General features: G+C 33.9%; 1 protein-coding gene across 3 annotated transcripts in view; it reads right to left on the bottom strand.

Annotated features, from left to right (window-relative positions):
- The window catches only part of LOC149084030 (terminal uridylyltransferase 4-like), a 69,828-nt gene that overhangs the window by 16,710 nt on the left and 31,730 nt on the right, over positions 1 to 21,388 (bottom strand). For all 3 annotated transcript variants that reach the window (XM_089234375.1, XM_089234376.1, XM_089234377.1), the window contains 12 exons: positions 19,339 to 19,544; positions 18,023 to 18,151; positions 15,304 to 15,475; positions 15,017 to 15,157; positions 12,967 to 13,040; positions 12,060 to 12,110; positions 10,358 to 10,454; positions 9,849 to 9,935; positions 5,759 to 5,856; positions 3,294 to 3,458; positions 1,298 to 1,387; positions 1,067 to 1,180 (listed from right to left, as the gene is read on the bottom strand). In XM_089234375.1, the coding sequence (XP_089090501.1) occupies positions 1,067 to 1,180; positions 1,298 to 1,387; positions 3,294 to 3,458; positions 5,759 to 5,856; positions 9,849 to 9,935; positions 10,358 to 10,454; positions 12,060 to 12,110; positions 12,967 to 13,040; positions 15,017 to 15,157; positions 15,304 to 15,475; positions 18,023 to 18,151; positions 19,339 to 19,544 (1,424 nt within the window). The remainder of the gene's footprint in view (positions 1 to 1,066; positions 1,181 to 1,297; positions 1,388 to 3,293; positions 3,459 to 5,758; positions 5,857 to 9,848; positions 9,936 to 10,357; positions 10,455 to 12,059; positions 12,111 to 12,966; positions 13,041 to 15,016; positions 15,158 to 15,303; positions 15,476 to 18,022; positions 18,152 to 19,338; positions 19,545 to 21,388) is intronic.

Genomic DNA, 21,388 nt, shown 5'->3' with positions numbered 1-21,388 from the left:
CCCTGGCGTTCATTCATTCAGTCTGGGGGGGGGCCCCCCATAAAATTTGCAAATTCGGTCACGGGTAGTTGCGTGGGTGGGCCTGGATTTTATTCGTTACCAAAACGAATACAAATAAAAAATTTTCATGGCACTCGCAGCGAGGGATGACTGACAAGCTTCCAAGTCGGGGGGGGGGGGGGGCCCATGTTTACAGGTTTCATTTTGGGGGCCCTGGATGAATCTCATTCTTTTCTGTTGTAGAATTTGCAACAGCGGAAGCCCGAGATGAAGCCAGTCTGGGGCCTCACTAAAAGTATGCAAATTGGTGTCCCGGGTAATTGGTTGGTGGCCCTGGATTTTATTCGTTGGTAAAGCGAATACAAGTGAAAATTTTTCATGCCACTCGCAGCAGGGGATGACCGACAAGCTTCCAAGTCGGGGGGGGCCCATGTTTACAGGTTTCATTTTGGGGGCCCTGGATGAATCAGATTTTTTTTTTTTTTTTGTTTAACATTGTAGAATTTGCAACAGCGAAAGACAGAGATAAATGCAGTCTGGATTCCCCACTAAAAATCTGAGTATTGGGTCCCCACTACTGGATGGGGGGCCCTGGATTTCTTTTGTTGTAAAATTGATGAAAATTTAAAATTTTCGTGGCCCCTCACCGGGGAGATGTCCGACAAGCCTCCAGGTCAGGGCCCCATGGAAATGTTGACAGGTTTCATTTTGGGTGTCCCTTGATGAATCTCATTGATTTTTGTTGTTTAACATTGTAAAATTTGTAACACATCGGTAGCCTGAGATAAATCCTGCCAGGGGCCCCACTAAAATTCAGCGAATTGGCAAGGACCCCATGGGCAAGTTTTCTGAAGGTACTTGATGAATCACATTTGCTTTTGGTTGCAAAATTTGCTTCTTCAGTAAGCTGGTGCTTTCACACGTCCTTTTCCATAGCACGCTGATGAAATGGGACGAAATAAACAAGATATGTTGTGAAGAGAAGGTGGGGGTGGGGGGAGGTTGGCCGCCAAAGGCGGCAGAGCCCCCCTAATATCAAATAAATATGTAAAGGAAGCTGTCATACCTGTTGCAGAGCTGGTAGAACTGGTGGATCTGTTCTTTGCAGAAAGTGTATAGCCATTAAGACATAAGAGTATGAAGACAGTGACCTTTGAGCAGTGTCAGCAATACAAGCTTTCTGAATAAAAACAAAAAAAAAAGTATGGTAAATATGCAGAAAATCCACTTGAATGGGTTACAAAGCTAGAGAAACATAGAAGTGTGAATAGGTTCTGCATAAAAATACATCAAGTACCTTGGCCACCAGTTTCAAACACAACCCCAGCATTCTCGCTCTTTCGTCTATTTCACTGTAAGTACGAATCAGGTCTGTATTGTAGCAAGCCTATAGAGAGAAAAAAATTAAGTTGTATTTAAAACAAAATACATTCGCAAACATAGAGAAAAAAAATTCTGGAAATGGAAAACAGCACAGGTATGATAGTATATGATCATGTTGGATTCAGTCAGATAATATATATCAACAGAAAGATACAAAATCATCATTTGTATTAAGTCACTGGAATCAACATTCTTTCTAATCTTGTTTTCACCCACAATGTTTTCTGTGTGCAGTATGGCAATATTCCATATAGAAAACAGCTAATGCAGCGTGATTTCTTCTTAGTGTGCACAGCTGTATACTAAACAAAACTTGACACTGCTCTCTAGTCAGGGTGGTCTTAACTCTTTGACTACTTACGGGACATATGTATGCCAAAAAAAAAAAATTTCCAAATGATAAATTTGTCATACTTGTGACCTATTTTGTTCATTTTCACAGAAAGCTAAGTTGTTTTGTTTCTTTTAATTCGTAGTCAAAGGGCTAAGAACGTTATGGGCTCTCAGACAAAGTGATTTTTGAGCTATTCCCCCACCCGACTTTTATACCCACCTGCCAATTTGCATAATTATTTTCAAAAATTGCATCTAGACCTACTTATCAAATGAGCCACCCCCGAGGCTACCTAGGGTGGACCATGCGTTAAGACAGCACTGTCTCTAGACAGGCAGATGCTACTTCGATAACTGCTTCTTCTTAGAAAACGAGAAAAACTCTTACTAGTCTGCTAAGCTATTTGATTCTTTCTTTCAGTTTTGATTTTTTTTATAGACTAATAGTGTTTCTACAGTTGTGAAAGTGGAGAGATTACAATCACAAAAATATTGCAGAAAAACTTAATTATGCAATCATTAGATGAGGCAATGGGTATTTGTCAAATCATAATACTGGTCTGACCCTATGGCTACTTAGTAAGATAGTAAGACCTTATTGATATTCAGCGAAAGACATAAAAATGTGAGAGAAGTCACTGCTTTATTACAGGGAATTCTTGTAATTAAAAGCCCACTGTGACTCCATGTAGTTTGTACCGTATTCCCCCCAATTAAAATTATGGATAATGTTACCATTTGGGTATTGTTCTTTTTTGTAACGTAGAGAACCGACCAATATTATAACATGGGGAAAAAATTGTTTATGGTGATTGGGACTTTGGTTTAGGTTTATTTCTTTTTGTGCATTTTGAAGCTAAGGTTGAACCAGATCCATTTTTCTCCATTTATTATCATTATCACCCTGCAAGACTATGTAGGAGGCCAGAGAAAATGTAATCCCTTTCTTGTTTATATACTAATACGAAAACAACACCACAACAGGCAAAATGCCCAATCAGATGGTGAGAAAAAGGTGTCCACAACAAATATGAATGTCATACAATTCAAAAACACAACCCAATTAAAAATGCAATTACAAACAATATATATACACATGATAAAATATTATACAATGCCGATAAAGAATACTTATGGTTGTCTTATTCTAAGTATGGATAGCTTCTCGATTTACCCCAACACGTTTATCATATTTTTTTTAAACGTGTCAATTGTGTTAAAATTTACCACCTCTGGGGGTAGGCTATTCCATTTATTAACAACCTATTAGGGAAAAAGTCCCTGTGAAAGTTGTGCTGTTTGACGCATGGTCAAGATGTATGGTCATAATATTAGCTTTTCGATTTCTTTCAGATATAGTTATCAATCAGTTATTATTACTAGAAACCCCCAGTCCTAATATGATCTAATTAACCAGCATTCACTGTATCATGCATCATACTATGAATAAAAGCTGTTGTTTATACAATATCCATGTTCCAAATTGATCAGTAAATTGCTACTTCTCAATGTATACCACTTTTACATATTTTCATCCTGTTTCACTTTAGATTAAAAAAACCGATTGTATAACTTACTAGTATGTTATACAGGCTTATATCCCCTCTGAAATCAGTCTCAACATGATGAAATGCAACAATCGGTATCTTTGCAGAATGTAAAGCGAAGACGCCATTGAATTCTTTGTTTCTTCGAAGATGGTAGCAAACATTCTTGATAACTTCCCGTGTCATGTCAGGGGACTGAAAAAAGGTGCATGAAAACGCTTAAAATATTCATCAGATATAAACAAATTCATCAAGTTTGGGTGACATTAGAATTATGCATCATGAACCTGTGTCTTCAGCTATATAAGGTTGGCAATCTTTCATGCTTCAAGTACCCCTGGGAAAATGTGAATGTGGCTTATATATACTGAACCCCCCCCCCCCCTCAATATTTCAACATAACAAATGCTTTGCATATTTTATTATTAAAACAGTTTTTCTCCTGTTTGTTTTTTGTGTTCCCACTGAAAACAAGGGTCTCGCTGCAGTGTTGTGCAGGTTGAGCATTGTCAGAATGCGCATGCACGTGTCTCTGGCTGTAACGCTTGGCAACTTATTGCCAAACGCTCGCTATTTTAGACTACTTTATTAGTAAATACCCCGTAGGCCAAACTCTGTTCGACACGGGCTTACGGGCCGATAAAGGGGCCCCCTGCCCCGGACTTGAAAGTATTGACTCAGTTTTCATCACAACTGGAATGCATCTGGCAATTGGTGATGTAAATGAATCATATTTAATCTGTGCAACGGTTTACAAAAATTGAAGTTTATTGAAATAAAAAATAAATTTAAGATCACACACACATTAAAAAATGAAGATGGTAATGAGGAAAAAAACCTCAGCCAAGTGGTGTGTGCATCTTACGATCTAACCACTGCACTAACTGTGGATGGCGAGCCTTTGTAGAATTAAGTATATCCATTATATTAAACGTCGCCAGGAAATATGTTGGTGCCAACCAACATTCGCCAGGAAAGCACAAGCCAATCACGGACATGCGACAACGTTTAACTTGCACAACACTGAAAAGCCCATCAAGTATCCCCATGGGGTATATGAATCAGAGGTTCTTCATTCAAACCAAGCATAATTCTTGGTCCATCATCAAATCAGGCAATTTACTACCGAATGAGTATGAGTTAAAGAATGAAGTGAGCATTTGTAGTTAATAGTCTTACTGTGCATTTAGTGTTCTGCATGAATCTTTAGAGCTGCCATATATTTTCAAACCAGATGGCCACACCAAAAGCACCAGAGGTTGGGGAACACTGATTTTGTGACTTCACTTTCACATACTCATTAACCCTTTAAGCGGTATCAACAAGATATTTTGCCTCCTAAAAGCCTCTCATTTTAACATTGACAAGCCAGGATATCTGAAAGCTTGCAGAAATTAAAGGATTGTTCTGGGCTGAGGAGCCATTGTCTAATGGAATTTTAATTCCACAATAGCCACATTTAGTCAACTAAGCCTCTCTTCATGTTCTAAGAAACATCTGCCAGAAAATCAGAGAAGATATCGCTTCACAAATTATTCGAACCAACTCTATTGTGATAGCTATGATTGGTCAATGGCTCAATCCAAGCCTGATGCAATCACAATCCTATCTCTCTATAAATACCAGTGCAGATCCAGTGTCTCAGTTGTTCCTGAACAACAGATGAGGTCAAAGCAACTTTGCACACTTAACCACTAAAGATACTGTCCTATTACCAATCAGTTATTGTTATTAAAAACCTTGAGTCTGGATGTGATCATCAAGTGGCATGCAATGTATAATATGAAGTATATCCACATGCAGTCCGTGCAACAGAGGCATTGGGTGGGGGGTGCTCAGGGGACCCAGCTGACCAAAAATTTGAAAACATTACATTTAATATTTTGATGAAAAAATTTAAATATCGTAAGAAAATACCCTAAATATGCTACATCCACAAATTTCTATTAATTTAAATGTTTTTTGAAGGATGTCACCATACATACCAATGAATATTTCAGCTTGTGTGGCTGCATATAGCTTTGTGAAAACATTGTGTGAAAATTAAGGCACATAACTTGAAGCATTGCAACTTTATTTTCGCTGTCATCTTGTATATTTTTGTTCTTTTCAATAGATGGACTTTATGTAATTAATTTAACAGTCAAACACAATATATATATTTTTTTATATATTATTATTTATATATATATATTATATTATTATATATATATATTATATTATTATATATATATATTATATTATTATATATATATATTATATTATTATATATATATATTATATTATTATATATATATATTATATTATTATATATATATATATTATATTATTATATATATATTTAGTTATCGAAGTTTAGTCATCAGTGCATGTTTAGCATTACATGAGCAGCAAACTGAATCAAGTCCTTGTGAGTGCATAGTAATCCATTCACATTTTTGTCTGGTGGATCAATTCAATCTTCTTAAGAACTATCAAGTAACGAACAAACTTACCAACTCTTCCTTTCCTTCAAATGTCATACAAATGTCAAGGTCACTATTACTAAAACCAAACCCGTTCATTGATGACCCTATCAACTCTAATTTTGTATCTGTAAGTAAATAGAACATAATTAGGCACAGATGGCTAGTCTGTTATTATTATTTGAACATTCTCTTAAAATAAAAATTCCAAACTTATCATACAGCCAAGTTCATTTTCACTTAAAACTAGAAGGACAGATGATTTGTTCTACCTACAAGGACTAATACTGGTCAAAATGGTCGGAGGTTGATTTTCACTATAAAATCTTGATTTTCATAAGTAACTTGCTCAAATGTACATATGAGTGATGATAAGAAATAAAAAACAAATTATAGGATTTTTTTCAAGTAAAATTACATATAATTCAGTTTTATTTTAAATTCCCTAAAATTTCTTGTTGCAAACGATAGAAAATATTTACATTCTAAACATTACAAGTGCAGCTGTACTTATACATCTAAGTTTTTATATTCAATTTTACTTTTTTTACATTAGAAATGCATTTTGTGCTCAGATTTCTTACCCATTAAAAATTTACAGCTTGTTTTACTCTGGCTGGATGGGATGTCAAACTGCTGTCTTTTCCCTGGTTCTGTCTTTTTCCTCATGTTTTTTTTTTGTTTTTTTTTACTTGTGGTTGTTGTTTCTGATTTCTGAACAAATAAGGTTCTCCAAGCTCTTTTGCTAATTTCAACAAGAAAATTAACTTTTCCAGTTTTTGTTCTTTTTCTACAAATTGATAAAACATTTCTTAAAGCTAAGGCAAATGTGCAGAAAACATGCTCTGGCAAATGAATGATGTTCACATGGAATGCTTTTGAACCATCTGATCAACAATATACAGGATCAGCGAGAAATAAGTTTCCCACTTCATAGAGGTCTGGAGTAAGTTCTACTGCTCCAAATGAGATGAAATTTGTACAACAGGTTATTGAAATGATGTGCTTGTAATTTATTTTTTTAAAAAATTACAAAAATCCATCGATAGGTGGCGCTAGAGCACACATATGAATATTGAATATGCTTATAGATATAAGTGCTTTTAACAGCTCAATATGTCTCCGTTTTGAACAATGTGCTCTAATCTCAAAACCATATTTTCAATAGCTGAACATAGTGAGTCTGCTGCCAGAATATCCAGAACATGGCGCTGAATGCTGTCCTTGCGATCTGGTACAGATGCAGGTCTTTTACAATAGATGATATCCTTCAGGGAAACCTCATAATCAGAAGTTGCATGGAGTGCTATCCGGTGAGCAAGGAGGTCATGCAGTAGTAAAATGGCGGCTGATCACCCGTGCATCTGCATAATGCTTTTATCAAATGCTTTACAGGTCTAGCAATGTAAGGAGGTGTGCCATCCCGCATAAAAATGATGTCCTGATGGCATCCACACTGTTGAAGTTGCGAGATTACAAAATCCCTCCACATATCATGGTAGTTTTGTCCTGTGACAAAACAGGTTTTGATTCTATTTGCTGTTATTTCTTCAAAAAAAAATGGCCCAATGATAAAAAAAAAAGACTGCAAAACCATACCATACTGACACTTTTTAGGATGAAAGGGTTGTTTTTGGATACAGTGATGCTTTTACGCTGCCCAATTTGACAATTCTGGATGTTGACTTGGCCATTGAGGGGGAGCTATTGAAGTGGCCTTTATCAGTCCACAGAATGTTCTAAGGCCAAGTGACGTCAACTACCATTCGAGCAAGGAACTGAAATGTAGAAGTTTTACATGTCTCTGAGTCCCCTTCATGCAATAGGTGCACATGCTTGATTTTGTAGGGATAAAAATGCAAAATCTGCTGCATGATTTGTACAGTGGAATGTGGCATAGCAAGAGCACGGGGAAAAGCTGACACTCACTACCACCATATGGTAATTGACTGCTGGCTTCCACAACCGCATTAGCCAGATCGACAGAAGCAAACTGAGTTTGCTTTAATCCTCTACCCAGAAGAATGCCAAGTTGTCCAGTTTTTTCAAATTTCTCAATTATCTTATGTAGGGCACACAGAGACATTGGACCTCTTCTTATCTGCTTCATATGGCAGAACTCTTTTACAGGTGCAAGAGTTTTGTTGGTTCTGGTACCGGGTAAAACTTTTTCCTTGCAAAGAGCACATGTGTAACTAATGCTCATGCACAATCTGCTTTCTTCTTATCAAATGAATAATGGTAATGGGCATGTGCTGCAATGCTAATAGTGTTTCACTTGTCATATATATGCAAATAAATACCATTTGTGTTACAGCACCACCTACCAACAGATTTTTGTAATTTTTATTTGATTAATCACAAGCGCATCATTTGAATTATCAGTTTATAAATTTTGTCTCATTTGGAACAGGAGAACCAACTCCGGGCCACCCTAAAGTAGGAAAATTATTTCTCGCTGACCCTGTACTTCGTATCATTGTAAATTTCAATGGTTTTAGGAATTTTTTCGCATTCTCAGAATATATATTTGAATATTTCAATGCATTTAACCCTTATAGCGGCAATCTGAAATAACTTGAGTTCTTTAAAAAAACCCTCACAAAACAGCAATAACGAAATTATCTTAAGTTCTTAAAACTCTCAAAACAGCAACCCGAGCCCACATACTTTTAATTTATTTTTCTTCTGATAGCATGTTCCCCCCCCCCCCCCCACTGTCCTGTCAATTAATTGACATTGGGCAAGTGGGCAGAGTCAGCTTTTGTACAGAGTCTAACAGAAGGGAAAATAGACTATGTTTTTCTTTCCAAGGAAGTATAGTTTTATTGTGTACAGCATAAGTAATAGAAAACCATAGCTTTTTTTTCCTCTTCCTTGTTCTTTTTTAGTATTATTATTCTGTGTTGGTGGGGGGAGCATTTATTAGCTCAAAATTGGGGGAAAAACTCTTCTTGAAAATAGGTGGCGATTTCTGAAGTTCAGTGATTTCAAATATGGCAGTTATAATGCAGATCAGGAAAATATTAAAAACTGCTCAAAGGGTTAACCACTTGGTAGAAGAATATTGTCCCTTTTTTTAACCTGAAAATGCAAAATTTAACCTCTTTATGTGCAAATCTGTCAAATATGTTTCTACAAGTGGTCACATTTCAACTAGCTTTCAGATAAGATTCAGTGATTTACATTACTAGGTTTCTGGCTGAACTATTTTATATATTTTTACTCCATCATTAGTCTGTCAGTGAGGATGCTTAAAATTACCTGAAGCGAGCACATCTATATTAGAGAAAATTTGATGACATGATTCGAAAAAATATTTGCTTCCCATGCAATGGAAGTGTCTGTGACATTACCAGTCAAACTGACTACTTCACCAAAGACCAACTGTGGCCATATCGCTATACTGCAATTTACTGCCATTAATGAGATGGGTCAGAAATGAAGGTGCTGTCTATTGGTGGTCACCTAGTTCGTTAGGGAAAATACCTTATCCATATCATTCCTTGGGTTCAAACCCAGGACAGTGACAGCAACCTTCATTGTGGTAGACAAGCATCTTACCATCAAGCCACTCAGGCATAGTCAAACTGACTGGTCAATATCCTTTTATACAGGTAGAAGTAAAAATATCTGGGTAAATTATTATTTTTTTCAACTGACGATAGTTAGACAACATAATGTTTGAGTATTTTTGGGACAACTCATGAAATTTGAACATTCTAAATAATCTGATTCATCATGGAAACGGAGCAAGAATATCAAAAATGGTCAAAATGACTGATTTGGTCTTTCTAATATTAAAAAATATCAGAATACATATTTCAAAATGTTCAATTAAAAAGCTTTGGGACCTAAATGAATGTGTAGTTTTTGAAATCCTACCTTTTGAAATCCTCAAATGTTTTTGATATTCTTATATAAAGTGCATATACATTATAATCCGCTAATCTGAACAACTCAAAAAAGTGCATGAAGAAAAAGGGAACAAAGGACCCACTCCCATACAGAGTGTCATCCTCGATATCATTGGTCCCTGACCAAAGAGAAATATTGTTATACAGGCAATTTATAAAGGGTATCATTTTATAGGATTTTTACTGTAGTGATCTCTTTGTACCTTTGTATCTGTTTTTTATATAGCGCTCAAGGTCTGCTACAAACTGTTGTCTTTTTCTGATATCCTCTCCCTTTAATATATTCTCATCTGCAAAGATAAAAATTTGAGATCACAAATAAGAACCTGAACATGATTTTATATAGCTAGAAAGAGTCAGGTATTTCTTGTAGTATTGTTATAGTAGATGATTCATATTCATATTTTGTCAGATTAATTCTTCTCAAGTTATGCTCTGAGTCAACAAATGAACCTAAAAAAATTATGTAATTGTCAAATATGGGTGTCAAAAAATTGTTGTAATGGGCAAATCATGTTCAGTGATCAGCTGTTGCATTTTTCCTCTTTTTTTTTTAAATCAAATCTTGATCGCTCTTGAAAAATGGTAATATACACCTCTGGAAGGTCAAATGAGCATTTTCTAATATTAACTTCAAGGGTATCATCAAACTGAGAAGAAGGTACTAATCGATTCTATCACATATGAAATGAAAGAAAAATATATCTTATACCATAGGCTTCTTTTAAGGCTTTGTTAATCGATTCCATATTCTCATCAGATAAAGGAGGGAACTCTTGCAGAACATTCTCTTCCTCTTCAGCACACTCCTGAAAATTAGGAAACAGTGATCCTGTTTCATTCGTTTTTGATAAGAAAAATCTGTGGAGATACCAACTCAAAATTCATAGTTTCATTAAAAAGAAATAAGAATATTAACATGCTGTAGAAAGGTATTCCTCTTTCAGATCGTCCCTTGTGAATCACCAACCACCAAGATGTTTTTTTAAAAACTTTTTTTTTAAAGGACTGCAAAAAAAGTATTTTTTGGTGACTACCTGCTTTGTATAAGACAACCATCAACACTTATCAATGATGTAAAAAGTCTCAAACAAGCTGGGAAGGCCATCTGTCATACAAAGTTTTGCTTATACACTACAATGCTCAACCACATTCTGCAAGTCAAACAGTAAAGCTGCTTGAAAATTTCTGGTAGGAAGTATTTGATCATCCAGCATTCTTTTGACCTTGCCCCTAGTAATTATCACCTATTTTTAGATCCCATATGATAGTTTACTCTCTGGTCAGCTTACATATCTGGTCATCAAAATATATATATAGTCGCATCCCATTATAACGAACGCAGGAAGATTATAAGAGACAGGAGGAATTACTTTGTTAAAATGAAATTTCGTTATAAAAGAATTCCAGGTTACCTAGCATTGTTCCTATGTAAACTTGTTTGGGGGATTAGAAAAGTGTTCGTTAAAACAAGATTTTTGCTATAATGGTAATCGTTAAAATGGGATTCGACTGTATATACAGTAGAACTTGGTTAATTCAAATTTTGGATAATTTGAAATTTTACGAACACCTCTTGAGTATCCTATCTAATATAATGTTAAAATTTATTGCTTAATTCCAAACATTGTTCATATTTTTTAGACAATTCAAAGTTGGAGGGGGAAAAAAATCATGATTTTTGTATGAGCAAATTTTGTTTGAAAATCTATACAAGAAGCCAGAGCTTGCTTTTCTCAATCAAGTTGTTTAACAACAAATTTTTAAAGGCTAATAAAAGTGTGAAAATTCTGGTTTTTTTTTTGGCATAATTTAATGCCCATTTTATCATTTTGTAGCTAGAGTGCCTCGAGACTGTGTACCTCTCAATGCCGATTTTGTGCTTTTCAACATATAGATCCAGGTGTAACATTCAAAATCGGAATCTTTTAGTCGTCATTAAGATTATTGGAAAGTTCAGATTTGTAATACATTAATGAAAGTATATTTCCTTGATACCATAGGAATGATAGGTAAAATTTGTGAAACAGTTCCGCAATGGATGATCAAAAACATTTTCTGTAAATCAGGTTTTTAACATGGTCAAGAAATTCTGCAGTGATGCCGATTTCTGGACAGTAGAATAATGAAGAAGCTAAAATCAATTGTAATAGTTATAAATTATTAAAGTTTTGTCAACAGTTTTGTATATATATAACCAATGATAAAATTTCAATAATTGATAATTACTATCCTTTGTGAACGTTGATGATTAAGCTGCAATTAGTAGTCATTTTACAGATTCAAGATAGATTAATTGAATAATTTGAATTTTGGATAATTCAAACTTCATTCAGACTTTGGACATCAAATTAACCAAGTTTGACTGTATATATACATTGTCTAGAAAACAAAACAATTGAAGTCATTCTAACCTCGCAAATATCACCTAGTTCTTCGCATGCAAAACAGGAATGCAGCATGCCCTAAAAACGAAAAGAAGTTTATACATGGACCAAAAACTTGTTTACAAAAAATGAAACAACTATATATTTTAGTGTCTTGACATTCATAATAGTATAATAATCAAAAGCCAATATTTAAGATGTATATTTATTATAATTTCATACATCAAGAGAGAAATCCTAGAAAGAAAATATGTGTAAAACTGAGGATATTATAAATGTTCCTTATACATCGGAAATCGCATTGAAATTTCTTGTTTCATATGAAATTTTAAAGACAAAACAAAAGTTAAGAATTAGAATTTATTGACACACAAACATACAAAAGCGGGGGGGGGGGGGGGAAATAGAACATGAATAGAGAAAAACAAACACAATTGGAGGGGGGGAAGAAAATCAATGCAAATATCCATAATAGACCCAAGAAATCTATATGTGACCTGTTCAGGGTCGAACTACAAATAATTTCAATGATGGCAAACACATGCTATTGAAACAAAATACTCAGCATTATAAATATACATAAATGATACAAGTGGATCAAACAATAGGTACAGTACAGGCATGGTTATTATTTTTATCCAATGGTGTTTCTTTCTATTTTTCTTCTTTTTTTTACATAGATGTGAAGCATAGAAGCGTAGAGAGACAAAACAAACTTGGTTAAACACTTGGCATATATTGGTGTTTCTTTAGAATCTTGACTGTTAGTCAAAATTTTTAGGAATTGAATTATAAGGAGTTAATGTAATCTATAAGCAATTTTTTGAAGCGGTTTATGTTTTTTTCGAATTTTATATCATTACTTAATATGTTGTAAGATCTTGGTGCTAAATATAAAAATTGTTTAATTCTTAATATTTTAAAAACAACCTACTATTTTTCCCGATAGATTTTTTCCATCGAATGAGCAGTCATATAACTCTTTCTGGAAATTTGAATGAGAGTCACCTAAACAAGGAGAACAATTAAATTACACATAATCTCACCTTGTAATTTTCTGTTACTTATCTACACACATTGAATGCAAATTCAATGGCCAAAAGAAAAATTGCTTAATGCAGTGGCTGGAAAAAAAAAACAATGCCCATAAAAAATATGGATATCAGTTATACATAATTATAGCAACCTAAAAAAAAAAAGAAAAAAGGGAACTAAAAAAACCAGAAAAATAAAATACACTGCATATAAAAAATATTGTTATCATCATCTGAGCGTGGATAGCTACTTGATTTTTCTGAATGTGAATATTGTACAGTAAAATCTGTCTTTAATGGAGTCTGTATTAAGCAGAAACCTGTCTTCAATGGGAAAAAATCGTGGTCCTGTGATTTTAATGCCAAAATACACATTAACAAACCTGGATTAAACGGAACCTGTCTAACGCGGAAACGGAAATGAAATTTGTACCCTTTAATGGAAAATTTCACACAAACACTGTGAGGTTGCAACTAATAGCTCATACAACATGTTAAAGTGCTCCACCAAAATTTTTTATGCAATACATGCTTGCAAATGTGAGTTTCACATCATCCACCCTTAGATTAGCAAAAATTTGTCTCTGTACTTGATGCTGTGGTTTTGATAAGCCATAAATGCAGTAAAGCAGTTACTTTCTGAAATTTTATCAAAATTTTTTGGAAAAGCAGGCTTTTCCCACGAGGAAAATAGTATAAGGATTCAATTTCCAAATGATATGCAAGACTTACAATATTGTATGCAAGCTGTGTGCATTACGTGATCGCAAAGCTGAGCAATGCCGGAATTGATAATTGATTAGTGAGAGGCAAAGGGGGGGGGGGGGGAAAGCAAATTTTTGACAAAATTTAGGGGGTTTTCAAATTTTAGGTGGGAACAAAAAGCACTGTTTTAAATTCATCGAATTTTACAGTTGTAGGGACAGGAAAATCATGTTGCCCTCTCCCTCACAAAATTCCCAGAATCTGCAAACTGAACCTGACAGGACGGATGTTGACACCCAAATTGAAAATTTTTGGAGAAGTTGAAAAGAATGTAAATGTCTCTATTTTAGAAGAAAAACAATGTAGGTCGGAATTTTACAGACTCTGTCAAAACCTAAATATGGTATTTAGTAACTATATACCAATTATTTATTCATTTTATCTATTTTTAAATTACTTAATTTATCTTTAATTTATTTATTTTCATTTTATTTCAACCACACATAGGATTATTACATAATTTTACACATTACATTAATTGAACCTTCATTAAGCGGAACCCTGTGTTCAACGGAAAAAATATCCATCTTATGTGATTCCATTGAAGACAGGTTTTACCGTATTTCTTTTGTAGTAATATCAGTTGTGATATAATTCACAACATAAGCAAGCTATTTATTCGAATTTGCATGTGAGGCATGATTATTAGAGCGATTAAACCGTGAACTTGTCAAGGCTGACTCTGATTTTTTTTTTTTTCTGTGCTTGGCATGACAATATTCCTAATGCATGAATGGTGTATTTAATGATTTTGCATATGCTGAAGAATTTCCATAGCCACACACACATGCAGTCCAGAGGGAACATTGGTCAATACTGAGAAGTCATGTTCCATTCACATGCCCATGCTATGATTGCAATCAAGTTGGTAAAAAGCATCTCCTCATCACCATTGGTTCCAAGTCATCTAATTCGCAACTGCAAAGAATTGTACTACAAATTCTTTGCATACATTCATCTATATTACTGTATTCATTATCTTTCTGTAAATCAAGTAATCAACTAACTGAATATACAACTGTACATGTACAGTTAGTTTATGGGGGGAAAACCTTTTTCTTCATAAAAACAAAAATGAAGATCTTGCATATAAAAACATATATGCCTATTCATCTAACTTACATGAAATTAATTCAATGAATAATGAATTCATAATTTTTTTTTCACCTTCCCATCCATTATTACCTGAAGATGGCTCAGATAAGGAACATCCTGGGAAAGGTTTCGAGAAATAGTCATAACTTTGCGAAAAGCATGATTGAATATAATTGGTCACATCCTGACTAGAGACATTCTTTGCTACATTAATCTTCGGGTTAGTGGGATCTGCAAAGTAAAAACATGAGAAATCACACCAGGTAACAACATTACAATACTCACATAACAAAAAGAAAGAAAGATATATATATATATATATATATTTATTTTTTTTAATATAATGAGCAAGGCACCAGTTTTATGAGAAAACACACCTTCAATGGCAATCCAATATTTCTTCCAAGCTTTATCTTTCTTGGAAACTGTCTGGGAAGTAGTAATAGTTACCACTTGATCTCTCCAATTGAAGTCTTGAGCGTAAAATTTTAACAAATGAATCCATAAAAAGCCAACATCCTCTTTGTTATTTTCTGGTTTCTCATGTTCCTGTATTAGATGACAAAAATATTCAAACAGAAGAATTGAAGAACAGGTTGATTCTAGTGAAACTGATAAAATAAGGGAGCTTCCCTAATAATTCTTTGAATGTGTTCGTGATCCAAAACACTTGTACATCCAATCAAACTTTCCATTACAAATAATGGGAACTTGAATGATTTGTTCCACAACCGCCTTCCTCACTTCAGCCACTATTCTTTTTAAAGATAAAGTGCAAGTTGATTTTATTTCATACAGCAAAAATCCTATATAATGATACCGTCTATAACAAGGGTTCTTAACCCAAGGGTCATGATCCACACTTGGGTTGCATTGGCTTTTAAAATGGGTCATGCATGTCCACTTATGATCCTGTAACAAATCTGCTTTCACTGATTTTGAAAAAAAACCCCATTTTGTTAATAATGGACCATGAGTAGTGTCACAAAGTTGATTGTATTAGTGATTTTCAGTCATTGTTAAAAAAAAGGTTGGGGAGCCCTTGCTCTATAACAATAATTGCCTATACAGGGTGTCCTGTAAGTGATAGCATGGTCTTTTTTTCTCATCAATTGTCAGTCGTAGAGGTATATGATTGCAATTTAAAAAATGCTCAACAGACATTTAAAAATTACCCTGTACCAGTTTTGAAAGTAAAAATATGGTGTGTAACAAATTAAAAAAATGTTAATTTTTATACAGTCCCCCTGCGCTCTAACTTGCAATTTGAAAGTTGTTACCCGTGCAATATTCAAATTTGAAAAATGGAGGAAATTTAGGGAATAAATAGCTCTAAATGTGGGAAAAAACAATTTTACCTACATTTAACAGTGTCTTTTTCCCAAATTTCTTCCATTTTTCAAATTTGAATGTCTCTGTGAATAGTCAAATCCTGTTTTAACACATACCGTTACAGCGAAAATCTCGATGTAACAAACACTTTTCCAAACCCCCAGATAAGTTTACATAGGAACAATGCAAATACCAGGATTCCTTTATAATGAAATTTTGTTGTAACGAAGTGATTTCTCCTGCCTCTTGGAGTTTGTTATAACGGGATTCAACTGCATAGCACTTAGAAATATAGTTTTTTTTTTTGGCATCCAGAGAGAAGGGGAAAAACTTCCTAATTGGAAGTTAGAGCATGGGGGAAACCATTTAAAAATTTAGATTTTTTTTATTTTCTTACACACTGTATCTTCACTCTCAAAACTAGTACAGGGTAATTTTTGAACAGCTGTTGAGCATTTTTTAAATTAGAATCATACCTCTAAGACGATAAAGGCAGTGCAAACTTACAGGACATCCTGTATAATATTACTCTTAGGCCCAGATGTACTTTTCATAGTGTTATTGTATTCTATCTATATAATGATAACTCCTTCATAACGATACTACAAGGATATATATATTTGTTGGTTCTTTGAGTATTGTTACACAGGTGTTTCACTGCATTATTGCATTTTACTTATTTTATATTGAAGGCTAGAGTATATTCAGAATCATGCAAAAGAGTAAGTGGCTTTAGAATCCTTTCTTGTATTAAACACAACAAGAGGGTGAGTCTTTCATGTGCTTGTGCTATGAACGAGCTTATTGAGCTCAAAGTAAAAAGGGACCCTTGAACTATTAAAGGTTCTAATTAATATGCATATACATGGAATAAAAATATATACGGAATTTTTAATTTGGAGCCAGGGAGACTCATACTAAGAGGACACCTTCCTTGAGTCAAGGAGGCTCACAAGAAGATGAAACTCTCAACAAAATCTTCGAGTCAGGGTGACTCACATGATACCTTCAGCACAATACCAGCAGAGCCCTTCTCTCCCTCATTTTTTCTGTGGGATATTTTCTATGGGTGAATAAACTTCCGCAGAAAAAAAATGATGAAACATGGCGGAAACACGCATGAAGCACCAAAAAGTTTGTGCTTCATGCATGTTTAATGCCATCTTGCCACACACGCTACTCATGTTGCCCACATGATATATCTTCCCGGTCTTTGCTGATGTCATAGCGCCATGTGTTCGACAAAAACTATAACTAAAATCTTACATAAATGTCATCAATCAATGTTAGATGAAGGTGCATGAAGCATGTTAGAGCAGAGTGGATCATAGTTGCAATGCATTTTGGTTATTACTGACTTATGGTCCTCATCCTTCACTGCAGTAGCCTAAACTAAGACTTCAGTGTCAGTCTTCGCCTAACAGCTGAGAAGTCTTATAGACTGTTTGCTCTGTCATTTGCTGATGTTTACAAAAAAGCATATGAGAATATAAAAAATTATGGATACAAAATTCTCATGGATGGGAATTCTACAAAGTAATTTCAGTTAGAAGACTGCATTTCATTAAATTTGTTTTTTCTAGTTTTTCAAAAGTGAGTTTTTTTAAAGAAAATAAGTACTCAAAAAAGTAGTTAATATGATAGAGAAAAAATAATAATAAAACCATTTCTTAAATTCTATTAGAGTTAAGTTTGAAAAAGGAATTTAATTTGTGAACACACGAAAAAAGAATAAATAATATGAAAAACACAGAAACTATTCACCTCTATATTTTTCAAAACATCTATCACAGGTAAAACAGGAGGATCATGCCGTTGCAGGAAATATATAGTCATAAGCACAAGTGCTAGAGCATGAAGCGATCCTTTCTCTGGTTCATGGATTGAACACACCTAGGTCACGATTAATCAATTAAATAAAACACTGATTTGTATAACTGATGCAGTAATTAGAAATCACAGGAGGATACAAAAACTCATGCAGAAGCTATATCACAATAAGACAAGTTCCCAAAAGTGTTTACGTGATATCCTATAACTGAATTAATGTTTTGATTTATTCCTTAAAAAAAATCAAAAATCTACCACAATATCATAATAATGAAATTTATAAACAATCTTAGTCGTTAGAGATATTTAGAGTACCTAAAAGTTCGAATAATCATTTTTTTACTATCAAGTATCAAATTTCCAATTTTTAGATTTTGGAGATTTTTATTTTTTCAATAAAGATCACTTTTTTTGGTGTTTTAAAAAAAAGTAATATCATAAAACAATGAGAACTAACAAAAAAATATGACTCATAAAAATAAATAAAACTCTCTCTACTTTTTCTAACAGTGATTTTTTTCAGTGGTGACTGAATGTTATTTGCCTGGGAAATCAGGTCAAAGGAAAACTGAACAATAGAAAAAATAAAAACAGTAAAGAGGTCAAAGAACAAACAAATGAACATTGAGCAGTTGAAAAAAAATAAACTTCTCAAAGACTGCTTCAATAAGTTTAATGAATGCTATATGCAGGGTGTCCAGACCAATACATTTAGAAGTAACACCTTATAGTGATAGAATTGCAAATGATTACTTATAAATTTAAGTTGCCTTGAAGAGGTCAACTTCTCAAGTTTATATTTACAGGTTAATAAAGTTCATTGTGAGCACCTTTGGTGGAGAGACTTTTTTTTAAACAGAAGCTCAGCATTTATTTTTCACCTTGAAGTTTGAAAACCACAGAAAACAAACTTCAGCTGACTACAGCATTCTCAGGCTGGCAGTCAATGCAACTGCTGCAAACAGCACCTCATACTAGCTATCGACAGTGCATATGCATGATTTTCATAAAAAACTTGGAGCAATCCTTAATAGATGGTGCAGCACTTTCATAATAAAGTGTGATTCTCCTAGTATATAAGCCATCATTTTTTTAAAAGTTTAGCCTGGACATCCTGTATTTATATGAAGAATATGAGAGTACACACAAAACACACTGAGCACTCTGTCTCAAGAATTTTGAAATCATTTCAACATTGCATGATATGAGCATTTCGTCAAAGGCAAACACTAAAATGTTCTGAGTTTTACCTCTGCCCAATGTCTCAATCCAATAACCAAAGGTTTCACTCTTGCATCAACCATTAAAACTTGCTTGATTATTTTTGAATTTTGTACAATTAGGCTGTTCTTCCCAAGAAAAAGAATGTCACATGAAGTTCCACACTGAGGCTCTATACAGCTCACTTGATAGCGGGATCCATTTTCATCAATTAACACTAAATAATCTGGTATACCTGAACATCAGAGAAATAACAGAATTAAATTTGATTTGGAATGGTTAAGACAGAACTCAAAATAAAGAGAGGACAAAAAAGAAATTGGGGGTGAATTACATCAAATCGTTGTGTGTTCATCATAGGCTTCACACCTGACACATTTGAATTTGCCATTCTATTGGCTTTGACACATGCCATAAGCAATATCAAAACACTTTACTAACTACCTACAATGCTGGTGAGACCAAAACACTAAAAGAAACTTGTTATTAGAGATGGGACAAATATTCTGCCTATTCGTTTTTTTTGCCAAATATGCAGTTGGCCAAATATTGCTTAGGTATTCTGTCAAATATCTGTGTAAATCTTGGCACAACAAACTAATTTTAAAAAATTATATTAATTGAAATTTTTTGCATAAATTAACAATTTACTGATTCTATTTTATTGTGTGGTGCATAACTATCCCTTTCTGTGCAAGAGGTTCGTTCTGTCAGGGTGAATTTCTAGGAGAAGTAAAACAGAAGCTGAAAATAGAATCTTACCACAATAATGTGAAAGTGAGCATGAATTACGCAAGGTAACTAATTGAAAAATGTATCTAGACAAGAAACATATTAAGCTACTAAGAGTAGCAAAGAACATCTAGAGAGGAAAAATAAGTTGTAAATTTTGATGCATTAACCATTTAAAGGCTTAACTAAATCACTTATTGTTTTGAAATTTGGAATTGAGGTCCTTTTGCGTGCCTATACATAGATAAACTTTGAAATTTGAAGAAAAAATTGTTTTCCACGATGTTTCATAAATGGAACATTGGCACTAGGGGAGAGGTGAAAGCGGAACTGGTATTGCCTATATTCTCACAATTTTTTATTTCTGGAGTACAGTTATCACACGAAATTTTCTATTTTCTACTACAAATTAAAATTCACAACACATACCAATTTTTTTAACATGAAAATGTGTGCAGAAAATTCACTTTTTTTTTCTAATGTCCATGATAAAAGAGGAAAACATGATGAACCCGTTTGTCACATTGATAGCATTTAGTGTTTTTCGGCAAACTGCACTACGTCTTTGCATAGCATACACAATATAATGGCCATCAGATGACCTGGCATCTTTTTTCAGTTGATAACGTGGACCTGGATGAATAATTAACCTCGCCTTCATTCGTAGACGGTTACATTGTCACTTCTCTTCAGAATTCTAAATGCAAAATAAGATCTGCTTATCGCAACTCTGAATTTTCCAACATGCTATAATGGTCATATGGCAAATCTATCCCAATGGAATCCAGAGCTGAGGTTTTGATTGGATTCTAGGAAGAATTTTTTTTATCCCTTGTAATGTATTTTTTTTTTTTTTTTGAATGCTCGAAACTGTCTTGCCTTTCCTTGAAATGTTTACATGAGTGTTGTACTTTTTCTGCCCTACATCTTTTGAAGAACATGTTTTGGGAGTTTCTAATACCTCATTCTCGTTATTGCAAAATATATCTAGCATTCCAGCATTCCACATATTATTTGAATTTATTTCAAAAAATATTTTGAACTTTTCTCTACATTGGACAAAAAACAGAAAATGTTTGAATCAATTTTTATCTCATACTTTTGTAAATAAAAACTATATTCCATTTATGGAACATTGGCCTTTAAACGGTTAATACTTGAGAGTAAATAATGGTTGACATTTTCTTCATTAGATGTAACATTGTAACAGGTGTTGGAAAAAAAAAGATTCTGTAAGCACAGTGATATCTCAGCTAACGAATGCGTTGGCTTAAGAATTTTCCGGCTAATGAAGATTTTTTCATGATTTTTCTCTTCAGTTAAGGAATACAGATTCAGCTAACAAAC

Source organism: Pholcus phalangioides, unplaced genomic scaffold (genome assembly GCF_987345545.1).
Source record: "Pholcus phalangioides strain wild (caught in Gottingen) unplaced genomic scaffold, Ppha-v1.0 ptg000008l_1, whole genome shotgun sequence".
Classification (NCBI taxonomy): Eukaryota; Metazoa; Arthropoda; class Arachnida; order Araneae; family Pholcidae; genus Pholcus; species Pholcus phalangioides.
The sequence above is the reverse complement of the archived record's forward strand: the minus strand, read 5'-3'. Positions and strand labels throughout refer to the sequence as shown.